This window comes from Arxiozyma heterogenica (genome assembly GCF_036370985.1).
Source record: "Arxiozyma heterogenica strain weizmannii chromosome Unknown scaffold_11, whole genome shotgun sequence".
NCBI classification, from domain to species: Eukaryota; Fungi; Ascomycota; class Saccharomycetes; order Saccharomycetales; family Saccharomycetaceae; genus Arxiozyma; species Arxiozyma heterogenica.
In genome coordinates, this window is record NW_027042664.1 from 1,427,688 (window position 1) to 1,438,043 (window position 10,356).

The following is a 10,356-nucleotide window of genomic DNA, read 5'->3' on the forward strand; positions in this document are numbered from 1 at the left end:
GGAAGTACGACAATTTTCTTGAATAGGAAATAAATACATAGACAAAATTCGGTGGTATTGAAAACATTATTTTTCCTGTTAATAATAGTAGCGACGTAAATATTGTAAATATTGTAAATGTTATGTATTATTGTGTATTATTGTAAATAGAGATGTATTATGAAAATCTATTTGTTTGTCTGTTTCAGATTGTGTGCCTAAATGGGAATGCATATGATAGTGAATTCTATCATTTATTATTTATTATTTTTTTTTGCTAAAAGTAAAAACAAGATCAAGACAAAAATATTTTTGGTATTTCATTATAATGTAATTCTAAACAATAGTCTATCTACAATAAGATGAAGATAAAAATAAAACAAAATAAAAGAACGGGCTTATTTTTCTTAGATAAAACAATACGTCGAGATACGATAAATGTAAAGTTAAGTTTTTTTTTTGCAATTTTTTTCTGTACAATGTAGGGTAGAATGAATTATGGAGGGAAGGAGGAGGATTTTGGAAAAATTCTCTTACGTATACTTCAACGACATATGGATATTTGGAAAAGGGGCTTTTTTTTTTCTTTTACTGTTAAGGACATACAGACATGTACTCACATTGTTTTTTTTTTCGGGTTTAACAAAAGTTTGATTTTTCATGCACCTCATTTTGTGGAAACAAGAATGAAAAATTTTATTTTTTTTTGTTATCTCTTTTGATTTTCGAAAAAGTAATATTTTTGGTATTTGTATGTAAAATTCCTCCTTCCTCTTGAGATAAAGGACATTAACGAAAACAAAAAAAATAATGATCATAGGAGGGAGATATCAAAAAAGTTGGGAAATTTCAAGTAAATAAAAATATGAAACAAAAAAAAAAAAGAAAAGAATAAGAAAAACAATATGAACAATTGCTTCCTATTTTTGAATAGATGATATAATGAAGAAAAAATTTGTATTGTCTTGTAAAAATGATCTAATGGAAATTCGAAACATCTCATATATTATTACTCAGGGTTTCAATTCAAAATATTTTTTTCCTGTTTAACCCTCTATTTGCAAAAAGCTAAAGCAGGCATAAATAAGTGAAAGATAAACTTGTATACAAAATTAGAGGTAAAAATGTATAATACATATTATTAGTGCTAAGAAAAAGCGTTTAAATAATGAATTCAATTCATTCAACAACTTGGTAGTCTTTTTCTCTGTGCCCTCTACACTATGTCTTGGATAAAGCCATTTTCTCAAATTTTCTTTTTTTTTTGGATAATTTTTTTTTAGTTTTTTTGTTTTTCAGGGTTGTTGAGGCAACACAAAAATGTAAAAGAGTGTTAACCCTATAAATGTTATAATTTAAAAGAATAAAAAAAAGTCTTTTCTATAAAAAAACCTAATTGTCTTGATGTCGGGAGTAAATCCATGTGCGGTTACAAAGGCTAATTACCAATCTATTGTTCCAAAAGTAGAAATAGCCGTATTTTTACCTTTAGAGTTTGTTACACAATTCGGAGGACGGAGAATTAGCGAAAAAAGAACCGGTGACTAGTAGTAGAGTATTGATAACGGCTGATAAAACGGTTTTGAAGTAAAATAGGACAAATGCTGATATCACAATAATAGACATGATATAAGACTTAATTCTTTTTTGTTTTTATTTTTAGAACATAGTGAATAAAGTAGACAGAAAAAGGATGAGAGGGAAATAAAACACAAGAAAAAAGAAAAAAAGAGAGAGAGAGAGAGGAAAAGGAAAAAGAAGAAATTTTAAGTCAATGAAAGTAGTAGTATATCATGAGTTTGTCCATGGTTTTTATTGTTTTTCTTGGTTGTTGAGGAATTGTCTGTTAAGCCCAGAGTGCTTGCTGTCGAATTGTAGTATTTTAGGGGATAGTTAGCAGAATGCTAGATAAGTGGATTGTTTTCAATTAACTAAAAAGATAACTAAATACTTATTGTTATTTTTTTTAGAAGTGTGTAACCTCTGAGGTGGTGTTGAATCCTAATTAGTTATCAATCAGTCTTCTTACAATAGAATATCAAGAGTTAGAAATGGTCTTTATTACAAGTATTATGTACGATAAATCTTCTATCCCTTTCCTTTTCTCTTGTACAGACATCGTGAACTTAGAAGTTGCTCGTAAGCTTTTGCACGTATTGATTTCTGTTTTGGGATCTTTTACGTATTGGATGATACAATTTTATATGTTTGACTATATATAAACTATTCATGATCTCTTTTTTTATCAACTCCTTTTTTTTGTTTGTTTATTTATTTATTACGTAAGTTTTAAAATATATTAATATAATAAAATAACTTTGGATTCTTACGCGTATATTGTTGAAGAGCAATGAGTGTGAAAATAAGAAAACAAAGGATTTTACATCTTTATTATGAAATAAAGTTGATTTTAATTGTAGAAAAAAAAAGTGGCCTAGTTTATTTCGTACCACTTATTTAATATTATTTTGTTTGTCTTCTTTATTCTAAATTTTGTATTTTATTAATTCTTGGCAAGATTATAATGAAAAAGAAACAGAAAAACAAAAAAAAAAAAAAAAAAAAAAAAAGTAAAAGGAAACACATTCTTTGTTTTTTATGCAAAGTCTATATTTGTCAAGATCACAACCCTCTCCCCCCTAAAAAAATTGTCTCGAAGATCACTTAATAATGGAACTCTTTTCGTAAAAAAAAAAAAAAAATAAAAAAAGAAAGAATGAGAAAAAAGGATAAAATTTGTCATTTAATATTACCGATAACACTAAAAGGCTTTTGAAGCTTTCAAATGTCCAAAGTTGTTAAAATCAGTGCAATATAGACAAAAAAAAGAAGATTTCTTGAGGCGTTTCTATTAATTAATTAAATGATCGCTAATTTCTAATACCCTTTTTTTAATTAAAAACGGACATGACTTAATCTAATTACTTTTCATTAGCTAATATAATTAAGATTGGACTTTGCTGGATATACTATAATTCTACACATATATCTATGTATTTTAATTAAAGTAATAGAGTTAAAGGGAAGACTATATTATTTTCATTTCTGTTTTTATTTTTTACTTTTGCAGACAGGACATTATTACGATCTATCTAATTTTTAAGTAGCAAATTTTACATATCATACACTTGTTAGTGTATTTTTGCATTTTTTTTTTTTTTGTTTTTCCTTTGGCCAGCCAGAAGTCCTATATTATTAATAATTTTTTTGTACCTGCTCTTAGGCACGTAAAACAAGTAAAGAAAAAAACGTTTGGGTAATTTTTGATAGTATCTCGAATTATCCAAATATACAAAGTTGTTAGATGCATAAATGTATTTTGTTCATTATATCTTAGTATAATAGTAAAAGAGTATAAAGACTATTCTGTTCTAAAATGGGAGTAAAAGAAAAAGCAGAACAAGGTCGAGAAGTACTTTCAATTATTCGCTTTCTATGAGTAATTTTCTTTAAAAGTCGATGAAAAAAATATTTATCTAGAGGAATTGTTGCTGTATATTGCATCTAATATTAAAATGTCCTTTTTTTTTCTCGGGAAAGAAGACTAATTTGCCTACATGTCTATGATAAAATGGTAAGGGGACAAATCAAGATTCAATTAAAAACATTCGGCTTCTCATTTAATGAAAAAGGTGTTGTTATATTGACTTTTCTTTACAATATTAAGATTTCAAGAATTTTAAAAGAAAACTTGTTTGTAAGCCTATTAAAACTTGTGTAACAGAGTATGCCCATGTACGTCAACAGAAAAACAGCAGGGTTTAGAAAGAAACTTCAATCCAGAGTACAATTCCCTTTATGTTCATAGCCAATACTAATTGATACAGGCGTTGTATTACTGGGGCAGGGGAAACTAAAATTACACAAGATATCATTCTTTGAAAAGGAAAAGATACACAGTTTTGGGAGAGGGGGGATCTGTAATCTTTATGTAAGCAACATTTTATTTTATCGTACTACCTTATTTTTGTTTTTCTTTTTGATTCTTTTTTTGTGAGCGAAGGTGAAAAAAATTCATTCGAATGCGAGGTTTGTTTCAAGTAGGAACCAAGTGGGATAAGGAAGTACAGGGGAGAATATGAAACAATTTTCAATAAAAGGCAATGATAAGTAAAATATATCATAGTATGTATTCTTGGTAGCTTTGAGGTGGAGATTATTATGTGTTTAGTGTAACCAAATTAAATGAAAACACTCTAGTAACTTAAAAAAAAATAAAAATAAAAATAAAGATAAAAAAGAAAAAAAGAAAAGGAAGAAGAGGCTTGGAAACCAGCGTTTAGTTTAGTTGTTTTTACTCTTTCTCTTCTGTTCGGATATGGATTCAAGGTTAAGGCTTCTTGCGAGTATTGGGTTGCTTTTGTTTCTAACTTTCTTTATATTTTGCCAATATAATGGAGGTAATAACAATGGAAGGGAAAATATATTTACCATTAACAAAACTATTAGTACTAATGGTGTGAAGAAAAAATTACATGGACGGTTCTTACACATCACTGATATCCATCCCGATGATTTATATCGTGAAGGCAATTCAATAGATTCAGTGTGTCATTATCCTATAGCAAACAATGGAAATAATGATGGTGAGGGAATTGACTATAATCATTGGGATTGGGCTCCCAAGTTTGGAAAACCCATGTCGGGTTGTGATTCACCCATAATACTAATGGAATCGACTATAAGTTGGATAAAAGAAAATCTAAAGGATGAGATCGATTTTATCATCTGGACAGGTGATAATATGAGACACGATAATGACCGCAATCATCCCCGTTTAGAATCTGCAATATTCGATATGAACCAACTTCTCACCACAAATTTTTATTCTCAAATATGTAAAGACCAAAAAAATAACAACCCTAGGGATTTAGAGATTGGTTTGATTCCTAGCATTGGTAATAATGATGTTTTCCCACACAACGTCTTTGCCATTGGACCAACTTTGCAAACAAGAGAATTCTATAAAATGTGGCATTGGCTCATACCGGAAGAGCAGCAAAAATTGTTTGATAGATACGGATCCTTTATGAGAGAGGTGATACCAGGGAAATTAGCAGTAATATCAATTAACACCCTATATATGTTTAAGGCTAATCCACTAGCAGACAACTGTATGAAACCAAGTGAGCCTGGGTATCAGTTATTGATCTGGTTAGGTTATGTTCTTGAGGAATTAAGGCAAAGAGGGATGAAAGTTTGGTTGTCTGGACATGTACCACCACTTAGCAAAAATTTGGAGGCGAGTTGTTTCCACAAGTTTACCTTATGGACACATGAATATAGAGACATTATCATTGGTGGTCTGTATGGTCACATGAATATGGATCATTTTGTTCCCTTAGATGGTACTGAATCAAGGGATTTTTTGGTTAATATATATAATAAAGACTATGATCCATTTATAAATGTGCAAGATACGGATCTTCCATTTTTGATACAAGGATCAAAACCAAAGGGGAAAGAAATGTATATGGAACAAATAAGAAGTAATATATACAAAAAAGTGGCCAAAAAATTGTCACCAAAGAGAAGAAAGAGAAAAGGTAAGTTGCCTAAGACAGCAAAGGATTTACAATATAAATATTCGATTGTTAATGTTGCCGGCTCTGTGATACCAACCTTTAATCCATCAATGAGAGTGTGGGAATATAATATTACAGGGCTGGAGCAATTCGAGATAAGTAATTCCATTGAATATGAACCATGGGACAAGTTTTTTTCAAAAGTTGAACAAATTATCGAAGAAGAAATTGGAATGGAAGTAGGTTTGGATTCAGTGAGTAAAGATGATAAGACCATTCCACGGAAAATGCCGAAGAATATGGAACTAGGACCAGCTTATGAACCACAATTATTTTCTCCTATGAAATTTATCCAATATTATGCAGATCTAGATAAGATTAACAAAGATTATTATCAATGTGTTAGGGATGGGATGACCGAAGAGCAAGCAGTAGAGAAAGCATTTAAATATGAAATTGAGTACACGTCAGAAGACAGTGAACCGTTTAAAGGGAGATCACTTTTTGTTCATGATTATATGGAGATTGCAGCTGAACTAGGTACTAACGATGAACAATGGAAACCCTTTTTACATAAGGTTTTTGGAGCGACCGATTATAGAGATGAATAAAAGGATGGTAGGAAAAGTTGTTCTTTCAAACATTACATTTGTATAAATATATACTTTTATATCTCTACGTAGATATATATGTGGATATTTGCTCAATAACGATAATGATAATTATGATGTTTTTGTATATACCTATTAGAAAGATTATAGTTAGTGTTACAATATATTCTGAATTGTTTGTTTATCGTTTTTTATAAAATAAAATATATTTCTATGAAGTTAATTATTTACTTATTTATTTATTTATTTATTACTCGAATATGAATTTCTTCATTTCTTCGTAAGCCTTTTCTAAATCATCATTAACAATGACTAAATCATGAGCGCCAGAATCGGCATACTCCATTTCAGCGTAAGCAGCACCTAATCTTCTTTCTAAGGATTCAGGTGTTTCAGTACCTCTGCCTTCTAATCTTTTTCTTAAATCTTCAATAGATGGTGGTGCAATAAAAAGAAATCTTGCATTTAAATCAGTGTTTTTGACAGACTTGACACCTTGCATATCAATATCTAAGATACAGGTTTTGCCAGAATTAATAACATTTTTAACAGACTCTATTGAAGTACCGTAATAGTTACCAGAGAATTGAGCCCATTCAATGAATTTAGAATCGTTAATCATTTGTTGGAAATCTTCAACAGTGGTGAAATTATAATCTTTACCTTGAACCTCGCCTTCTCTTGGCTTTCTTGTAGTGGAAGATACAGAGAATCCAAAGACATCTGGATATTCAGCAAATAATTTTTTCAAAAGAGTGGATTTACCGGTACCACTTGGACCAGAGATGACGATTGGGCGAGACATTGCAGATATACAGCTAGTGTACAAGTGTTTTTATTTGAGTTAGATAGAAGTGTAAGAAGAATAAAAATCGTAAGAAGTGGGAATGTACATGTATTAAACAAAATTATATAACAGAAGGTTGTTTCAAATTGTCCATAGACCTTTTGCTTCTCTTTTATTTATTAGCAATAGTTGATGCTTTTCTCATCTTGTTCTTATTTTTTTTGCCTCGAGGCTTTTGCATTTGCCTTTAGGATAAAAATTTTTTTTCTGTCAATTTTCCTGCATTAAACAGAAAATAAAAAAAAATAATGAAGAGATCAAGTGAGATTGAAATTAGAACGAAATTGAGGGAGAAGTGGAATCTGTAAGATGAAGTATAGATTGATGTCACCGGATCTATATCTGTTTGCTAGTCCGCTATGATCCTATAGTATTTGTTCCGTTGCTGGATTCTTGTTTACATCGGTTAAGTTGGTGGTAAACAAGTATCCCTGACATACGGCATTATTTATGTCAGGTTGAGATACAAGAGGATGTTCCACACATCAAACCAATATTATTGATTATCTTATTGTAGAATGTGTTAAGAAGAAGACAGATAAACCAAATTTTTAGTGGATAAAGCAGATGTTTCTGGGATCTATAATTTATTATTGATGTCTTATAGTACATGAGGTGATAATCTGTATATAACTGTGTTCTTCATTTTAGCTTGGTTGTGCAATATACATTTATGTGTATTATAAGATATATGTGCATATGTATATCACCGCTTTCTCTCGCAGTCTCTCTCTCTCCTTCCTTTTATGTATTTATTTGTTTTTGTCTTCTATTTCAACGGATTTAAGTAGCTTCCATAAATTCTTCCACTTTATCTGTTAAATTGAAAAAAGAGATAATGGCGAAGAATAATAAAGTTATCAGTTAACAAAAGAAGTTACTCAGGCAGATAAAGGGGGTAGCTAAAAAGACAGATATCTAGGTGGCCTACAAAACGTGTCTATTAGTCTACATATATACACACTTTTACACATTATATATTAACAAACTCCTATATGATGACTGTAAAATTACAAAATTACTTCCTTACATTATTTATCAAGTTTACAATTTCTAGTGCCATAAGCATATTATCTGGGAGAAATATTCTTGATGATGACAATGAAGATGAACTGTTACCTATGCCAGATACGCCTGATACAATCGATCCAATAATAAGTGATCCTGATGCTGATCTTAATCCTGTTACAGAAGAAATGTTTTCTTCATGGGCTCTATTTATTATGTTGTTTTTACTAATATCAGCCCTATGGTCTAGTTATTATTTGACACAAAGAAAAATTAGAGCAGTTCATGAAACAGTTTTATCTATCTTTTATGGGATGGTGGTTGGTCTCATTATTAGAATGACACCAGGCCACTATATTCAGGATATTGTCACTTTCAATTCCTCTTATTTTTTTAATGTTTTATTACCACCTATTATTTTAAACTCAGGTTATGAACTGAATCAAGTTAATTTTTTCAGTAATATTGTATCTATACTCACATTTGCTATACCAGGTACATTTATATCTGCAATGGTTCTGGGTATCATAATATATATATGGACTGCATTAGGATTAGAGAGTGTAAACATCACTTTGGTCGATGCATTATCTGTAGGTGCTACATTATCTGCGACTGATCCTGTTACCATTTTGTCCATTTTTAACGCTTACAAAGTAGACCCTAAACTATACACAATTATATTTGGAGAATCTTTATTAAATGATGCCATCTCCATTGTTATGTTTGAGACCTGTCAAAAGTTCCGTGACCAGCCTGCAGGAATATCCTCGTTTTTTGCTGGTGTCGGATTATTTTTGATAACTTTCACTGTATCTTTGATGATTGGTGTATTTATTGGGGTTTTGATAGCTTTAATTTTAAAACATTCAAAAGTAAGAAGATACCCACAAATTGAAAGTTGTATTATTCTCTTAATTGCCTATGAGTCCTATTTCTTTTCCAATGGTTGTCACATGTCAGGCATTGTATCATTATTGTTCTGTGGTATTACATTAAAGCATTATGCCTATTACAATATGTCAAGAAGAACACAGATTACTATTAGATATATCTTCCAAGTGTTAGCAAGATTATCAGAAAATTTTATCTTTATTTATCTTGGTTTGGAATTATTCACTGAAATGGAATTAGTTTATAAACCACTATTAATTATTGTAACATCAATTTCTATTTGTGTTGCACGCTGGTGTGCAGTTTTTCCATTGTCTAGATTCGTTAATTGGTTGTACAGAATGAAAACTATTAGAGCTACCAGAAGAGAGTTAAGAACAAGTCTTGCTATCCCAGATGAAATCCCATATAATTATCAGATGATGACTTTCTGGGCCGGGCTACGTGGTGCCGTCGGCGTTGCTTTGGCACTAGGTATCCAAGGTGAATACAAGTTTACTTTTTTGGCCACAGTATTGGTTGTTGTTGTATTGACTGTTATTGTTTTTGGAGGGACTACAGCTAGTATGTTAGAGATGATGAATATTAAAACAGGTTGTATAGATGAAAATGATGAGAGTGATGACGAATTTGATATTGAGACGACTAGACAAAATATACCGTACTACAATAACATTAATATTGATAATAATCACGGCAATGAGCGTGGTTTTGTTGATACTTTCAATGATAATCGGATAGTAAGACAATCATATTCAGACGATAATATTGATTCTCCACAGTTTACAGCTACTGATAATAGTCTTGCTAATGATCAAACAGGTAATACTTTTAATAATTACAGTCAAGATCCAATTTTATTCCCAAGAGAAGTGGATAATTTTAATGTGGAATCTCAAATAGAATTAGATTCTGCTAAAGGTCAAAGTGGTACTGTCACTCCAATGAACGGTTCAAGGATTGAAAGAGAAAAAGAGAATTTAAAGAATAAATTTAATGGAATATTTAATTCTGACTCTCAATGGTTCCAAGCACTTGACGATAATGTATTAAAACCAGTGTTCTTAGATAATCCTGGAAATGCACCAAATCAAAGTAGGTCGAATACGCCTTCCGTACTTGGATTTAGAAGAGATCAACGATAATTGGGTAGAGTATACCCACGAATTTAATATATGTATGTATGTGTATATAATGTTCTTGGTTCATTCTTAATTCAAATATAATTATTAGATTTAGAAACACATTATTACAATACACTCTATTATTATTCACAACAAATATTTCATAATGTTGCTACATTATTTCTTTTAGTTTGGTTGTTTAGAAACATAAAAAGTTTTTCTTTTTTTTGCCAAAGAAGACAGATTTGAAAATATTGTAAATAAATGTTAACTTTACATCTTAATATTAAGTATTGTTTACTTTATTCGCCTTGGTATTTTCCTTTTATTTATAATACTTACTTGTTACTATTGTATAATCTTACGGA

General features: G+C 30.3%; 3 protein-coding genes across 3 annotated transcripts; 2 read left to right on the forward strand and 1 right to left on the reverse strand.

Annotated features, from left to right (window-relative positions):
• Positions 1-4,297: 4,297 nt before the first annotated feature.
• PPN1 (endopolyphosphatase) lies at positions 4,298-6,115 on the forward strand (the record flags this gene model as incomplete). The annotated part of the gene is made up of 1 exon (XM_064857268.1): positions 4,298-6,115. One exon carries the CDS (start codon positions 4,298-4,300, stop codon positions 6,113-6,115), a length of 1,818 nt encoding a protein of 605 aa, XP_064716401.1.
• A 250-nt stretch (positions 6,116-6,365) lies between these two features.
• Positions 6,366-6,920, reverse strand: GUK1 (guanylate kinase; the record flags this gene model as incomplete). Its single annotated transcript, XM_064857269.1, has 1 exon — positions 6,366-6,920. The coding sequence occupies one exon, from the start codon at positions 6,918-6,920 to the stop codon at positions 6,366-6,368; it is 555 nt and encodes a 184-aa protein (XP_064716402.1).
• Positions 6,921-7,957: 1,037 nt separating this feature from the next.
• NHX1 (bifunctional K:H/Na:H antiporter NHX1) lies at positions 7,958-10,009 on the forward strand (the record flags this gene model as incomplete). Its single annotated transcript, XM_064857270.1, has 1 exon — positions 7,958-10,009. The coding sequence occupies one exon, from the start codon at positions 7,958-7,960 to the stop codon at positions 10,007-10,009; it is 2,052 nt and encodes a 683-aa protein (XP_064716403.1).
• Positions 10,010-10,356: the final 347 nt, after the last annotated feature.